An 18,071-nucleotide genomic window follows, 5' to 3' on the forward strand; every position below is an offset into this window, starting at 1 on the left:
GGAGGAAGGAGGAGGAAGGAGGAGAAAGGAGAAGAAGAAGAAGAAGAAGAAGAAGAAGAAGAAGAAGGAGGAGGAGGAGGAGGAGGATTCGCCCTGTGGCGACGTGGCAGTGCACACCCAGGATGTTGATAAAAGAGGAGTACGGTAAATGAGGTGAATTGGAAAGTATTTATGAGGTGGGATTCAGAAAGCAGGAAAAGGGGAGAAAATCCAAATTGGAAGGGTTCTGTGTCAACTTTGCCTCGGTTTTGTCAGGTCAGGTTAGATCTGTGACCTGCTACAGGTACCATGTAAACCTGTAATAACCTGTTCCATGGTCGGGTTGTCGGCGACTAAACCGTCTCCCCCACCAGGTTTTCTGGTGAGGAGGGTGTTTGGATATGGACACCCAGCAGGATTAAAAACAAAACCTGTCAAAGGGTGGAGGAGCTCCTTGTGAGCCAACGGCCATCCATATCTAGTGCCCAACTGTGTCTGTGGACGTCCTCGTGCAGTTGGGTCACTTCTTATTAGGAGGTTGGTGGCAGGATTTGCACTCCGGCCACCGTAAAACCCTTCATTCCGCAAAACACTAAAACGCAAAAAAATCTGAAAACCCAGTCCATGCGAGTACCTCCTGTGCAGCTTCCCTTCGCAGGGCAGCTCACCGGATGACCGGATTGGGGCAAAGCCTTCGGGACCTCCAATCTTTGATGAAAGGAGGGAAACCATGGAGTAACATACGTGGGTCAAATTTCGGGAGAGTGTGCCAGAGTGGTGCTGAGGTGTCGTCCACCAGACGGAGGTCTCCTTGGGTTAACCTGAGGCGGTCCCTTTGGGTGGGTGCCTGGAATGTCCTATCACTAAGAGAGGATGATCACCTGTCTCTGTTATCATCTGAGCTCAAGCGTTTGGACATCGGGATTGCAGCTCTCTCTGAGGTTCGGAGACCGGATTGCGGCGAGATAATGGTGGGTGGTTACACCTACTATTGGTCTGGTCGGTGTTATGGTTACCATACTCTTTACTCAAGGAGTTGCTGTAGCTGTGTCCAATAAGCGGACCCTAATGATAATTGAGGTAACACCGGTCAACGAGCGTATTATGAGATGAAAGATTCGTCACTCCTTAGGTGTCATTTCCCTGGTCTCTGTCTATGATCCGACTGAGGCGAGTGACCTCACCGTGAAGGACACATTCTATGCCACGCTCGAGTCTGCGGTTGATCATTGCCCCAGACGAGAGACACTTCTAGTCTTGGGGGATGTCAATGCATCGACTGGAACTGATAGGGATGGTTATGAGACGTGCGTTGGTCCCCATGGGTCAGGAACTATGAACCAGAATAGAACTAAGTTCCTTGACTTTGCAAGAAGTCATGGACTTAGGGTGGCTGGTTCATGATTTCAGCGCTCACAAGCTCATCGCTGGACTTGGTATTCCAAAGCTGGCGGTGTGGCAAAGGAATTGACCATGTCCTTGTTGACGGTCACTGGAGGATGATCCAGAACTGCAGGGTCTACCGGAGTGCTCAGTTCCTCAATAGTGACCACCGGCTTGTTGAAGCAACTCTAAAGCTGCACATTCAATCCTGGAGAATGGTACCATCCCAGCCTAGGCTGGATGTTGGCAAGCTCAAGGATGGGACAGTAGCTGAGGAATTTGCGAACAGGCTGAGTGGACATTTGGGGGTCTGGGTGCTTTGGGGGGTCCTGAAGAGTTGTGGAGTTCCTTCAAGACCACCGTCCTTGATGTTTCCGCTGGATATCTTGGAACTCACCACAGGGCAAAGAAGAATGTTGTCTCTGAAGCGACACTGGATACCATTGACTAGAGTCACAGAGCCAGGCTGAATGGCAGAGCTGAGCTGTTCAGGGAGCTGAGGCGTAAAACTGTACGTGCACTGAGGGTGGACAAGGAGGCCTATGTGCGAGGAATCTGTGAGGGGGTAGAGCATCACCTGTGGACAGGTGATTCTCGTCCCGCTTACAGGGGAATTCACGCATTGCGTTCATCCAAGCCCATCTCTCGGTGTACTGCAGTTAGAGCAGAGTGTGGTAGGCTCTTGACAGAGGAGTCTGAAGTGAAAGCCCGCTGGGCCGGTTACTTTGAGCAGTTGTACCAGGCTGATCCCCCAGCTGTCGAGTTGGACGTCAAGGGTGTTACAATCCCTGTTGCTGACCCTCCAATCAACTGTGGTCTAGCTTCGCTTGTGGAGACACAGGCTGTGGTGAACCAGTTGAAACGGGGTAAAGCTCCAGGGATCTGTGTCATCCATGCTGAACTTCTCAAGGCTGGTGGAAACGCTGCACTCGTGTCATTGCACGGAGTTTTGTGCTTGGCTTGAACACAGGCATCATCCCAACTGATTGGAAGAGGGGCCTTGCTGTTCTTCTCTGGAAAGGGAAGGGTTATCGCCTTGACTGCAACAACTACCGAGGGGTGACGCTGCTCTCAGTGCCGGGCAAGGTCTTTGCTCAGATAATTCTTGATAGGGTTCCCCACCATCTGCTTGAGCACCAGCCTCCAGCGCAGTCAAGCTTTACACCAAAGAGGTCAATGATTGACCGTATCCTTGCTCTTCGGGTCCTCACAGAACGCAGATGAGAGTTTCGGAAGGGGCTGCTTGCAGCCTATGTTTTTCTCTGTAAAGCATTTGATTCAGTGAATCGGGATGTCCTCTGGAGGATTCTTGGTCTTCGTGGGGTGCCAACAAAACTGATCGATCTGATGTCTTAACTCTACTCTGGTACTGAGAGTGCTGTGAAGTGTGGTGGTACCATCTCTGACTTATTTCTAGTTGTTACTGGAGTTCTTCATGGGTGTGTACTTGCCCCCTCAATTTTCAGCACTTGTATGGACTGCATTTTAGGGAGGATGTCGGAAAGATTAAGCTGCCGTGCATCGTTTGGGAATGTCAATATCTCGGACCTTGATTTCGCAGAAGATGCAGTCATCTTTGCAGAGACTTTAGATATCCTTTTGGGGGCCCTCGAGGTGCTGAATGAGGAGTCGGAGCTGCTGGAATTATGGGTTTCTTGGGTCAAAACCATGATCCAGGCTATCAATGACGTCTTGGATGCTGCTGTCCTGTCTGTTTCTGTTTGTGGTGAGGATGTTGAGGTCGTGGAGAGATTCACTTACCTTGGCAGTGATATTCATGTCTCTGCTGGCTGTGAGGCAGAGTCGAATAGACGTCTGGGTTGGGCCTGGGGAGTCATGGATTCACTGGATCATGGGGTGTGGCGCTGCTGGTACCTGTGCGGGAGAACGGATGTCCGAAGCTTCAGGTCCTTGGTGCTTGCAGTCTTGCTCTATGGATGTGAGACTTGGACTCTGACCAGGGATCTGAGACTGAGACAATTCCTTTGGTACCAGGTCTCTTCGGAGAATCCTTGGCTATCGCTGGTCGCACTTTGGTCCAACGAGCGGTTGCTGAGAGAGGCTCAAAAGAGATTTGTTACCTGCATAGTCCGTGAGCTTCAGCTGCGGCTGTATGGACATGTGGCTCGTTTTCCTGAAGCTGATCCTGCTCACCAGATTCTCTCAGAGAGGGAGTCTAGTGAGTGGAGGAGGCCAATTGGCTGACCATGTTCCTCGTGGTTTCAGCAGGTTGATCGGCATCTCAAGGAGTTGGGGATGGGCTGGACATCTGCCTGGGGGATGGCCAGACAGAGGCCCCTAGAGGACCGGGGGAAAGTGGATGCAGCGACGTGCTGCTCTGGCGCATGCTCCCATACTTGACCTGCCCTGACCTACAAAGCTGGAGGTTGTTGAAAGTATCATGAGAGGCAATTTGTGTTCATCAGTTCTCCAGTGCTTACGTGTATAATTCAATTCAAATGAAATAATGATTGTAAAAATTGTATAAATAAATAAATTCCGAGTTTTATCACCATTCTCCACAATGTCTATGACACCACATACCACCCTTTCTGATGCATTACATGAGTTATTCACGCCTGTTGTTAATATCCTTTAAGACATCCTCAACAACAGTTTCCTGTTTGGTAAGATTTCCAGTTTTGTTTCACTGCCAGACAGGCAGAGTAAAAATATCATCTCACTCCACTCTGCGCATCTACGATCGGAACAAATTCATACCAAAATACGTTAAAATGAAAGAATAGTCTTCCGATTCATGTTCCCATTCGTGTTCAATATATAACATTCAATTTATACACGTTGTTCCTCAATTAGGATCTTTCTCTGGAAGCAGAAACTGAAAAGAGAGACAGACGGATGGAGATGGACCAATTGCTGAACTCGGCTTTTTGCTTTGTGTGTGCAGGGTAATAATAGCATTCCAGGAAGACAGGAAGTGTTGGATTTATTTCCATGTAATCTCTAACAAATTATATTAAAAATGGAATTTATTTATGTACAAGTCCTGTGATATAAATTCACAAATCCATGTCTAGTGAACTGGAAGGGCACTCTGTGGAGCGCATACCTGCACCACACAATGCCTGATCCACGAGAACACATCGGGCCCAATACATGTTTGAAATATTGTGCTATACAGTCCTATATCGATTTTGGCAGGATCTCTCAATGGTGAAGAATCACTTTAGAAACTAAATAATTCTTACATCCACATCTGGATTTGGATCTTTACAAAATATAATCAATTTTTCCTTGCCCCACCAAAGTGTCCACCAAGATTCATCCGAATCCGTGCACAACTTTTTGAGATACCATGCTGTTTATAAGTTTTGGCCCTATCTCTTAGGCCTAGGTCACATTTGCCACGGCGGCCGTGGGGTCTCCAAAATCTATGGCCACGAGCAATTATACGGTGGCCGCAGTATTTCCATGGTCACACAATGTAGCAGTCACATGTGTTTTTATTTTTCGGGGAGCCGCACGGCGTGTTTAGGCCTAAGTCACATTTGCCACGGCGGCCGTGGTATCTCCAAAATCTACGGCCACGAGCAATTACACGGCGGCCGCAGTATTTCCACGGTCACACAATGTAGCAGTGACATATGTTTTTATTTTTCCTGGAGCTGCATGGCGTATTTATAAATTGTGGAGACCGAAAACGTGGGGTTTCCGCAGGGTCTTTGATTTGATGTCGCGCGGTGATCTTAGGGCGTTCCTGCGGCGGCCATAGAATTATCAAGGCAGACACAAGGTGCCCGCAAGGCGACCGCAAGGCGACTGCAGGGGGACCGCAGGGGGGCCCTAAGGTGAACATGCTGCCAGACAGACGGTAACGAAAAGGTTAATTTTTTTAATTTTTTTTCAACAAGTTTTTTTTTTTTTTGGCTTGTCGAATTGCTACGGCGAGCGTAGAAATGAAAAAAGTTATAACTCCACGTTATAATTCCACGGTGACCTTACAACCTGTAAAATATAGACATACGGCGTAGGGCCACCCTGTGGCCACCTCAGAAACTCTGCGGCCGCCGCACGTTTCTGTCAATTCAGAGGGCGTACGGCCGCCGTATCCTCGCCGTAGAGCAAATGTGACTTAGGCCTTAGGTCTTAGAAATTGTGGAGACCGAAAACGTGGGGTTGCCGTACAGTCTTTGATTTGATGTCGCACGGTGACCTTAAGGGGACCCTGCGGCGGCCATAGAATTTTCAAGGCAGACGCAAGGTAGCCTCAAGGTGCCTGCAAGGCGACCGCAGGGGGCCCTAAGGTGAACGTGCGGCCAGATGGACGGTGACGAATGGGTTAATATATATATATTTTTTTTTTACCAGTTTTTTTTTTTCGGCTTGTCGAATTGCAACAGCGAACGTAGAAATGAAAAAAGTTATAACTCCGTGTTATAATTCCACGGCGACCTTACGACCTGCAAAATATAGCCATACGGCGTAGGGCCACCCTGTGGCCACCTCAGAAACTCTGCGGCCGCCGCACGTTTCTGTCAATTCAGAGGGCGTACAGCTGCCATATCCTTGCTGTAGAGCAAATGTGACTTAGGCCTTAATAGTGAAGAATTACTTTTAAAAATTGTAATCGGCGGATTGGGATCTGGATCTTCACCAAAATCTAATCAGTTCCTTCTTGTCACACACCCAACCTGTCCACAAAATTTCATCTGGATCCGTCCACAACTTTTTGAGATATCCTGCACACAGTCAGACAGACAAGCAAAACAAAAAGATGTTGTGCAGAGCACGATACTTGCAAAATCCACAAAACAAATTTGACCTCAAAAATAATTGGTGGTTGAATTCAATGACCAAACATGCAACTCCTCTTAAAACTTCAAGTGAATCAGATGATAATTGATAATTTTAGAAATTTGGCCGGTGTTGACCTTTTGGCCATTGTGGACTTCCAAAATATTGGTGGTTGAATTCATTGACCTGAAATATAAAGCCTCTACAAATTTCAAGTCAATCGGATGAAAATTGAGGATTTAAAAAAGATCACCTTAGTTATCGACCTTGGGCCTATGTTGACCTTTTGGTCCATGTTGACCTCAAAGATAATTGGCTCTTCGGATTCAGTGACCTGAAATATAAATCATCTTCAAATTTCAAGTCAATCGGATGAAAATTGAGGATTTTAGAAATGCCACCTTAGGTGTTGACCTTTGGCCTATGTTGACCTTTTGGTCCATGTTGATCTCAAAGATAATTGGCTCTTTGAATTCAGTGGACCTGAAGTGCAAATCCTCTTCAAATTTCAAGTCAAACAGATGAAAATTGAGGATTTTAGAAATACCACCTTAGGTGTTGACCTATGGCCTATGTTGACCTTTAGCTCCATGTTAACCGAAAAAACAATTGGTTTATTGAATTCAGTGACCTGAACTGCAAATCCACTTCAAATATCAAGTCAAACAGATGAAAATTGAGGATTTTAGAAATCCCACCAAAGTTGTTGACCTTTGGCCTGTGTTGACCTTTTGACCTTTTGATGTCAAAACAATATGCTTCTTCCGTAGGACTAATTTTACCTTGTGGTAGAGTTTTATGAAGATCGGTTTAAAATTGTGGTCTGTCGGCGATAAACGGTCAAACAAGAAGAAGACGTCGTGCAGAGCACGATACTTGCAAAATCCATGAAACAAATTTGACATAAAAAAATAAGTGGGGGTTGAATTCAATGAACAAATATGCAACTCCTCTTCAAATTTCAAGAGAATCAGATTAAAATTGACAATCGTAGAAATTTGGCCATTGTTGAAATTTTGGCCAATGTGGACCTCCAAAATAATTGGTGGTTTAATTCAGTGATCTGAAATATATATCCTCTTCAAATTTCAAGTCAATGGGATGAAAAGTGAGGATTTTAGAAATACCACCTTAGTTGTTTATCTTGGGCCTATGTTGACCATTTGATTGATGTTGACCTCAAAAATAAGAGGCTGGTTGAATTCATTAACATGAAAGATAAATCCTCTTCAAATTTCAAGTTAATCAGATGGAAATTGACGATTTTAGAAATCTCACCAAATTGTTGACCTTTGGCCAATTGTTAAACTTTTGAACTTTTGACCTCAATAACAAAATGCTTCTTCCATATTACAAAATCTACCATGTCGTAAAATTTCGTGAAGATCGGTTTAAAATTGTGACCTGTTGGCGATAAACAGACAAGCAGACAGAATAACAAAATCGACGAACCAATACACTTAAAAAGTCTTCGATTTTGCAACGAACAAACAGACAGAAAGGCGTGAAAACATAACCTCCTTCACCTTCGGTGGCAGAGGTAAAGAGGACAAAAAAAGAACAAAAATTTCAAAAACAGTTCTGGACTCACTTAAGATCCTCCAAGTTGATGATGTTATTCATGTCTCTTAGGACAGGCCCAGACTTGGTGCTCAGTTGGCAGGATCTCAAACTGTGAAGAAATAAAAACAAAAAAGAAGTGAAACAACGAACATTCATTGAAAGTTGCAGATAAATTAGTTATGTTGGAAGGTTCCTGGGTTCCAGGTTTAGAAATAATAAAATACAGTAATTCCTCGCACAACATCGATTCACCCAAAACAATTTAATTATTAAGCGGCTAATGAACTTCGGAACATTTTTCATACAGCGTGGAAATTTTCTTTAACAATCACACGGGCCATCACTCCATGGCTTCTGAACTAGTCTGAGATGGGCTGTGGGATACGGTGCGTGCGCAGACCAATGTCAAACACGCAGAAACCCTCAGCCTCCAGTTCTTTGTCAGCCATCTAAGTGTGTGCGTGTATCGAAAACTCCACAGAGCTTATCGCGTAATATCTTATGCATCCTTTGACACAATGACTGAAAAGGGATGAAAAAGCGATACTGGTACTTCTGTGTCAAAGAAACAATAGAAAGTGATATCATTAAAGCTGAAGTTAAAAGTGATCGAGAGAATATGCGAAAGGTGACCGAGCAGTAGACATTGGCCAAGTGCTTGGACTTAGGGAATCCACCTGATGAAAGATTCGCGCAATGCAGACAAAATCAAAACGAGTGCTTCGTCTTTTTTGTTTGCATACATTGTCGAGGCTCTTATGAGGGCGAACACACAACACACAGCAAGGGAGGCATGAGACAAGAGGGGTGGGAGAGGGAAGGACAAAACAGTGAGGAACAGAGACATTATGAGATCTGTGGAAGGGAGAGGGATGGGACGGGGAACATGGGGAAGAGAAGATGGACATTAAAGGGACTTTCAGGAAGGAAAGCAGGGGAATTGAAGGAAGTGGGCTTGGGTGGATTATCGGGGGTAGAAAAGATCGAGGATTTGGATGGGGGGTGATAATAGGTGGTGGTGAACAGCTGTTTTGAAAGCCTGGAGGGAAGAATGGGAAAGAATAGAGTGAGGAAGTTTATTCCAAATGCAGGGAAAAAGAGGAATGAAAGAGTGAAGGTGAGCAGTGATTCGTGATTTTGGTAGTTTTACCAGAAGGGGGTTGTTGGCGGACCTTGAGCGCCCTGTGGAAATGCGGTGTGGCACATATCGCAGACAGAGCGGGGGGCGGCGAGACGGGAGAGGAGATCGAAGAAGACGGAAAGACCACCAACCAGCCTGCAGTGATAGAGTGAGAGGCCCATAGACTCGGCCTCTCCGCGGGAGATACCAATGATCTTAAATGCCTTGATTTCCACAGCGTGAAGCCGAGAAAGCTGAGGCAGGAGCACCAGCCCAGAGGTGAGAGCAGTACTCCATCAGGCTATGGACAAAAGCTTTGTATGTGGTCAGGAGATATGGTGGGCAAAGGAAGGACTTTGCACAACGGAGGATTCCCAGTTGGCGACTGGCTTTGAAGGCCATGTTGGAAATGTAGCCTTCCCAGGAAAGATCATAGCAGATAGTGAGACCCAGAAGCTTGAATGAAAGGACTTCTTCAAGAGGATTGTTGAGAAAGTATATGGGGGGGGGGGGGGTTCTAAACGGTCCTTTTGGAGAGACATCGTGAGAGTGTGAGATTTGTCCAGATTGAAAGACGTGTTCCATGTGTTGTACCAGTTTGTTATCTTATCCAGATCTGGAGAGAGCGAAGAAGCTGCTGCTTGCTGGTCTGAGGGATGACCGATGGTACAGCAGAAGGTCAGCAAAAATGGCAGTATGGCAGAGGGTCATCAGCAAAAAGATAAAAGGGATTTTCCAGAGAGTTGGAGGAACATTTATGAGATCCAGAAAAAGAACAGGCCCAGTACACTGTCTTGAGGATCTCCAGCCTGGACAGGAAGAGGGGATGAGAGAACTCCATTTGGGCCACACGTTGGCTGTGACAGGTGAAGAAGAAGTCTGTGAGCCAGGAGTGGAGTCAGCCTTGAACACCATAGGAAGAGAGTTTGGTGAGCAGGGCAGGGTGCCAGACCGTGCCAAAATCATGCGATATGTCCAGGGATATGGCTCTAATTTCATATCCGGCATTGAGGACATCCATCCATTGCTGGGAGAGCAGAGGCAGCATATCCAGGGTTTAGTGGCCTGCTCTGAAACCAAATTGATGATCAGAAATCAAGCCATGGAGAAGAGGAAGAATTTAATATCTGAAGTGATGATGGATTCCATAACCTTGCTGATGATTGGGAGAAGGCTGATTGGTCTGGAGTTGCAGGGATCTGTTTTTGCACCATTTTCACACAGAGCAGAAATATTTGCTGATTTCCAAGCAGATGGCAGATGACCTTAAGCAAATGAGAGGGTGAATAGAACAGAGAGGGGGTGAACAAGAGCAGAAGAGCAGGTTTTTAGGACACGTGGGCTGATGCCGTCTGGACCGGTTGCAGAATCTGAGTCGAGGTTTGACAGCAAGCTCTCCACTTTGTCAGGAGAAAAGGACACATTGTCCAGGGACAGTGGGGTGCGACTAGTTAAGGTGGGTGGAGAAAGTGATGGGTTTTGGACACAAGATTAAGATGCAAACACCGAGTTTCGGCATTCAGCCTTTTCATGTGCGGTGTCAGCAGTGCAGCCATTTGAGGTGAGGGAGGGGATGGAGGGGGAATATTCACCAGAAACAGATTTGATTCGATACCACCAGGATTTGGAGGAGGGAGAGAGGTTTGAGAGTTCAGACTTGAGATGAGAAAGATGTTGTTTTCTGGCTCTCCTAAGGGTAGATACACACTTGTTCCGAGCTTTGTGGAAAGAACTGAGATTGCCCTCAGTTGGATTTGCTTTCCCTTAGGCAAAGGCAAGTTGTTTCAGGACAACTGCTTCGCCTCAAGCTTCAGTGAACCAAGGGAATTATCCCATGAACTGTAGTGATGTTAATGAATGGGCATCATGGAGCAAATTGAACGCATGCTTGGCACCTGGATTGATGATCCTGCACCATTGATGGCCCTGCACCTTCAATTGGGGTTAAGCAATTCATTAAATTTTCTGTCTTACTGTCTGTCTGTCTGTCTGTCTGCAGATGCCAGTCTATGTTTGAGGAACTACTTAAGTTCAATTGAATTTAATATTTTGAACACTCAAGTTACAAGTCCACAACCGGTTTCACCAGAGGAGACTTCAAGATTGCTCTCCATCTGTCCATCTTTTACAATCACCTTGTCAGGTCAAGAGAGATTATTGTCAGGTAGATTAGATTTGTGACTTGCTACAAGTATCTTGCTACAAACTAGATTAGATTTGTGACTTGCTACAAGTGTCATGTAAACCTGTACTAACCTGTTTCATGGTCGGGTTGTTAGTGACTTAATGGACTCCACCACCAGATGTCCTTGTGAGGAGGGTGTTTGGATATGGACACCAGGCAGGATTAAAAACAAAACCTGCCAAAGAATGGAGGAGCTCCTGTGAGCCAATGGCCATCCATATCTAGTGTCCACCTGTTTTTGTTGATGCCCTCCTGCATTTGGGTTACATTTTTTAGGAGGTTGGTGGCAGGATTTGCACGATGGCCACCATAAAACCCTTCATTCTGAAAAACCTACAAATGCAAAGAAAACAGAAAACCCACTCCGTGGTTGATCCATGGTTGATCAGTGCCCCAGGCGAGATACTCATATATGTCTTGAGGGATTTCAATGCATCGACTGGCACTGATGGGGTGGTTATGAGACAAGTGTTGATCCCCGCGGGTCTGGAACTGTGAAGCAGAATATCATTAAGTTCCTTGATCTTGCAAGATGTCATGGACATAAGGTGTCTGGTGCCTGGTTTCAGCACCCATGGGCTCAATGCTGGAGTTGGTATTCCAATGCTGGTGGTGTGGCAAAGAGGATTGACCTCGTGCTCATTGATGGATGCTGGAGGATGATACAGAACAGTGGGTCTCCCGGAGTGCTCAGTTTCTCAATACCGACCACATGCTTGTTACAGCAACTCTGAAGTTACATCTTAAATCCGGGAGAATGGTATCATCCCAGCCGAAGCTGAATATTGTAAAGCTCAAGGATGAGAGGGTAGCAGAGGAGCTTACAAACAGGCTGATTGGAGATTTGGGAGGTCTGGGTGCTTTGCAAAATCCTGAAGAGTTGTGGAATGCCTTCAAGATAACCATCCTTGATGTTGCCGGAGGATGTCTCGGAACTCATCAGAGGGCGAAGAAGAATTTTGTCCCTCAAGGGACACTGGATACCATTGAGCAGAGTCACAGGGCCAGGCTGAATGGCAGAGCTGAGCTGTTCAGGGAGTTGAGGTGTAAAACTGCACATATGTTGAGGGAGGACAACGAGGCCTATGTGCGAGGAATCTGTGAGGTGGTAGAGCATCACCTGTGGTAAAGTGATTCTCATCCTGCTTACAGGGAAATTTGTGCATTGCATTCCTCCAATCCCATCACTTGGTGTACTGTAGTTAAAGGGGAGGGTGTCTTGACAGGTGTCCGAAGTGAAGGCCCACTGGGCCAGTTACTTTGAGCGGCTGTACCAGGCAACCCACCAGCTGTTGACCGAGATGTTGGGGGTGTTACTATCCCTAAATCCTAATGCTGACCGTCCAATCAACTGTGATCCACATTTGTTTGTGGAAACACAGGCTGCGGTGAACCCTTTGTAATGGGGCAAAGCTCCCGGGATCTGTGGCATCCATGTCGAACTTCTCAAGGCTTGTGGAAATGCTGTACTCGTGTCATTGCATGCAGTTCTTTGCTCTTCGTGGAACACAGGCATCATCCCAACTGACTGGGAAAGGGGCCTTGTTGTTCTTCTCTGGAAAGGGAAGGATGATCCCCAGGACTGCACCAATTACTGAGGGGTGACGCTGTTCTCAGTGCCAGGCAAGGCCTTTGCTCGGTAATTCTTGAGAAGGTTCCTCACCAACTGCTTGAGCACCTCAACAAGCACAGATGAGAGTTTTGGCAGGGGCTGCTTGCATACTACGTTGATCTCTGCAACGCATTCAATTCAGTGAATTGGGATGCCCTCTGGAGGATTCTTGGTCTTCGTGGGATGCCACATTAGCCGATGGTGGCTTCCCCCACGTCTGATGTCTGAACTATACTCTGGTACTGAGAGTGCTGTGAGATGTGGTGCTCCAATTTCTGACTTATTTCCAGTTGTTACTAGAGTTTGTCATGGGTGTGTTCTGGCCCCCACAATTTTCAGCACTTGTATTGACTGGATTCTGGGGAAGATGTCGGAGAGATCAAACTGCAGTGCATAATTTGGGAATATCAAGATCTCTGACCTTCATTTCGCAGATGATGCCGTCATCTCTGAAAAGACTATGGATATCCTTTTGGGGGACCTCGATGTGTGGAATGAGGAGTCGGAGCCTCTGGGATTTCAGGTTTCCTGGGTCAAAACTGAGATCCAGGCTTTCACTGACATCTTGGATGCTGCTGTCTTGTCTGTACCTGTTTGTCATGAGGATGTTGAGGTCATGGAGAGATTCACTTTCCTTGGCATTGATATTCATGTCTCTGCTGGCTGTGAGCCAGAGGTCAATAGATGTCTGGTTCGGGTCTGGGGAGTCATGGATTCATTGGATCATTGGGTGTGGCGCTGCCGGAACCTATGCGGGTGGATGAAAGTTTGAGTCTTCAAGTCCTTGGTGCTTCCAGTCTTGGTCTCCGGATGTGAGACTTGGTCTCTGAGCAGAAATCTGAGATGGAGACTTCCTTTCGAACAAGGTCTCTTCAGAGAATCCTTGGCTATCGCTGGTTGTACTTCTTGTCCAATGAGTGGTTGCTGAGAGAGACAGAAATGAGATTTGTTACCTGTATTGTCCGTGAGCATCAGTTGCGGCTATATGGACATGTGGCTCATTTTCCTGACACTGATCCTGCTCACCAGATTCTCTCAGCAAGGGAGCCTCATGAGTAGAGGCCAGTGGGCCAACCACGTGCCTTATGGTGGCAGCAGGTAGATCAGCATCTCAAGGAGATGGGGATCGGCCAGGCATCTGCCTTGGGGATGGCCAGATTAAGGCCCCTGGAGTACCGATGGAAAATGGACACAGCGACGTGCTGCTTCGGCGCATGCTCGCATCCCTGACCTGTCCTGTGCATCCCATCTGTGGTTTTCGACTTTTTTCCAGACTCTTTAATATATTCAACTGAAACTTGGTACATGGCTTATGATAGGTTACAGAAAAAGTTTGAGACACAGGGCTTTTTGCCGATTTTTCACAGAGTTTTGCCCGTTTTTAAACTTAGAAAATATCATATTAAACATTGGTCAGTGTTCAGCTGCTCTGACTCCTCCCCACTGCTTTACACCCATTGGCTGAACATCTGGCCTGACTCCACCACTATAAAATCACGTGGCACCATTCCATGAAACAGCACAGTTTGACAGCCCTCAGGGTTTAGGCCTGGGTGTTTGTCCATTGCCCCGTGAAATTGGAATGATTCCACGTATATCATCACGATGTATTAAATATGCATGCAAGCCATACGCATGTTTTTGCCTCATGTATGTACATCGGGTTATTAGCCCGCGCTCGTGAAGCAAAAAGCGGTGTGAAGCGGTGTGAAGGAAAAAATTCCACATCAGTTGGTGCCGTGACCGGAGGTGTTGAATCTGCTAAGGCTGTCCCTGGAGGAACAGCAAGTGCTTGAGCAAAGGTAAGCAGAGAGCGTTCCTGGACAGTGGGCCTATCTAGTGGGTAACGCATTTCGAACAAAGGAAAGTACATGTCAGAGAATTTTATTGATAGGAAGAAGAGGAGTAATTAGGTTCCTCTTGGTGATAAGTGTATATAGTTGTTTTAGAAAAGTGCTGGAGGAGAAGAGGAGTGATTAGGTTCCTCTTGGTGATAAGTGTATATAGTTGTTTTAGAAAAGTGGTGGAGGAGAAGAGGAGTGATTAGGTTCCTCTTGGTAATAAGTGTATATAGTTGTTTTAGAAAAGTGCTGGAGGAGAAGAGGAGTGATTAGTTTCCTCTTGGTGATAAGTGTATATAGTTGTTTTAGAAAAGTGCTGGAGAAGAGGAGTGATTAGGTTCCTCTTGGTGATAAGTGTATATAGTTGTTTTAGAAAAGTGCTGTAGGAGAGGAGGAGTGATTAGGTTCCTCTTGGTGATAAAGGTCAGAGTGCAGAGGGCACAGTGCAAGAAGAGGCTCGACGAGGAGCCAGAGGAGTAATTAAATGGGCATGACGAAGCGACATGCCACAGACCACGCAGAGGACGCGTGAGATATTTGTTTGCATTGATACGGACCGACTGAGAGAGGCCGAGGAAGGACTGGCTGAGAGAGGCCGAAGGACCAGCTGAGAGAGGCCGAGGAACAGTGGCTGAGAGAGGCCGAGATATAGTTATTATAAGTTACCTGTTTGTAAGAGTTATAAGAGTTACCTGATTGTATTTCTGTTTGTTCATTGAACTCACTGGAAGTTTGTTTGCAGTGAGGTTGTTATATTATATTGTGTGGAGGTTTTACGGATTTGTAAATGCAATGATTTGCACGAAACGTTTTGTAGGGTGCAGGAGACGATTGACCGGCTGGGAGCGTGGCTGGTGATTTGCATTGAGATGCATGTGTTGCTGAGTGAGTGGAGAAATGAAACTTGTGCAAGTCCATAGATTTCACTGCAATGAAACGTGCTCTATTGGGACTTGGCTTTGAAACTGAAATATATTTTAATGAGGGAAATCTATTGTGTGTTTGATGTAGCAATGTGGGTCGGGGAAAATTATGCGTTCTGTGTAAGCCATGATAGAGTAATCCGAAGCTCTGGTTTTGCCTGTCAGAGTTTGTTTTCCCCACCAGATGTGGAAAGAACTTCCTGTTCCTTGTTGCTTGGTGTTTGTGGCGCGATGGTCGCGAGCTACATTGTACGGGCCAACTCTGTTTAAAGTTTAAAGTGAAGTCCATTTAGGAAAAAAGTGTTAAAGTTTTATTTAAAAGCCAGAAGGATTTTGGATAAATTGAAATAACAATTGTGAATGTGGGATATAGTCAGAAGGTGAGGTCCTGGGAGGTGAGCTCTCACTGGCATTGTGAGGAAATTGTAATTACTCAACCCGGCAGGTTTGAGTGCTGGGCAAGCTGTTAGGACGTGTCAGAAATGTTTCGAAGATTTTGATCTGAGTTGTAAACATTGTACTTAAAAGATGTGATCTAAATGTAGAAACGTGATTTGGAATTATTTAAAAAATGATTTGATGATGTTTAGCACGTGGGGCGATTCACAGATAATAGATGATGCCCGCGGATGGACGTTGAACTCGGCTTGCCGTTTTTATTCGTCTGTGAATGTTAAGGTTGCCTGAACTAGTGCTGGGAAGGCAATGGCAAACAACCCAGTGTAACCCTTTGATCGATTCAGTCAAGGCAAATTCATAAGATTTAATTGGATAGACGCTGAAAATTTTATTTTTGATTTATTGATTTTAAAAGAAAATATTTTATTGTGACTGTTAAAAATAATAATAAAAGACCATAAAGCTGTTTAAGAAAGATTTGACAAATGATTTGACAATTTTTGTACAACTATTTAAACTGTATTTATTTGTTTTGATAAATGAAAATGGATTAGTAATTGAGAAGGTCAGAGGAAGTGATAGATGGTTTGTGTATGTGAGTTGGAAAATGGCAGCATGTTTGCTGTTTTGGTGAGAGAGAGAGAAGTGGATAGATGGACAATGTCAGAGATTTAAATGTTGATTGAGTTCTGGAAAAATGATAGAGATTGGTCACACAAAGAAATGGATGCTCACCAGATTAATGAAACAATGTTAGCCTTTGGTGTTGATTAAACTGTTTGGGAAATTTTCGTGTCTTGTAACAATGTTATCAAAGTTCTTGTTTCAAAGATGTCATGTCATGGCAACTAAATGTCATGGCCGAGCAGAGTGGAACACTCAAATGGGGGGTTTGCACAGCTGAGAGTCTGTGAAAGACTTTCAAAAGAATCACTCTGTGACAATGATGATAGCCATGCTACTCTTGTTTAATTACTCCTGTGAATTAATGTAAGAATGTGCAACTTAGCTTTGAATTATTATGGGAATTTATTTTGTGAATTATGATAACGTTGCACACAGGTGTGTTTTGTTTTTGACCTGTAATGGTAGTGATGGGGATAATCTTATGATCAAAAAGGACCAACAAGTGATACTCATGATAATGTTTGCATGCACTGGGTTTGTTGTCAAAATGCATAAACATGGAGTTGTGTATGGTAACGGTGTTAGTTACTTTCAGACTAAGCTCTTAAAAAAAAAGGAAAAAAGAGAACTCATTGAGAACGAACCATCATGTTTCTCTTGGTTAAAATTGATATGAACTTTTGTTTTGAGATTACAATTTGAGAATCTTTTTACCTAAGGACTTTGTTAATCTGTTAATTGAGGAGAAGAAAAAGTTACTGAGGATTGAATCAAGATAATATAATGGCAGTTGCTCTGGAACGACTTGTGAATGAAACTGTAAATCGTTTAGCAGATATGAATGTTAAAATGGTAACTGTGCAAAATTGAATCGATTTGGATTCGGTTCTTGAAAGAAGTAGCTAACTTTCATATTTTTGTATAGATTATGGTATATTTTTTGTGAAAATAATTATTGATTGCAAATTGGAACCCTGATAAAGACTGTTTGCCCTTTCTAGATGGAAATAGCAAATGAGATGAATGTTTTGAGTATACATTCAAATGAGATTTCTGTATATTTTAGCATGTTGTTTTGGGAGAAAAAAAAATAACAAAGAAAGAGATAAAATATTGATAATGCAAGTTGAATGCTTTGCAAGAACCTTTGTCAGTCTTGTGGAAATACATGAGCCCATGATGTTTACTGATGATGTTTAATCGATGCTTAACCTTGATTTTGTTTGTTTCGGAGTGGTGAGTGCAGTTGAACCATGCAATGTATGATTTCGTTTCGTGAAGCTTGGAAAGAACTTCCACCAAAAGATTGGACGATGGGGAGAACCCAGATTTGGGTGATTTGGGTAACTGAAAAGTAAGAGAAATAAAATAGAACCAGTTAAAGTTCCACAAAATTTTGAGGAATTTTAAACGATCACAACGAGACTTCAGAAGTCAACAATCAGGCCGAAAAAAATTCCACATCAACGTGATCTTGAAACACTGACAGTCCCATTGTCAAAACCCTCTCTGCATACGGCTTCTGGTCCATGGGTTTTTGTTAACAAAACGGAACAAATGCCCATAATGCGGGTCACTTGCCATAGAAACATTAGTATTCAAACGGTGTCAATGGATCATCAGGGATTTGAACCAAAACCGATGCACAAATGTCAGATTGCAGTTTCTGGTGCACCATTTTGCA

At 44.7% G+C, this 18,071-nt stretch overlaps 1 protein-coding gene across 1 annotated transcript in view; it reads right to left on the minus strand.

Moving 5' to 3' along the window:
• Nucleotides 1-18,071, minus strand: part of LOC147033683 (NACHT, LRR and PYD domains-containing protein 12-like) — a 195,316-nt gene that overhangs the window by 65,963 nt on the left and 111,282 nt on the right. The window contains exon 16 of the mRNA XM_085851831.1: nt 7,709-7,789. Within this exon, the coding sequence (XP_085707957.1) occupies nt 7,709-7,789 (81 nt within the window). The remainder of the gene's footprint in view (nt 1-7,708; nt 7,790-18,071) is intronic.

This window comes from Eptatretus burgeri, chromosome 2 (genome assembly GCF_056783735.1).
Source record: "Eptatretus burgeri isolate ZD-2024b chromosome 2, Ebu_testis_v1, whole genome shotgun sequence".
NCBI lineage: Eukaryota > Metazoa > Chordata > Myxini > Myxiniformes > Myxinidae > Eptatretus > Eptatretus burgeri.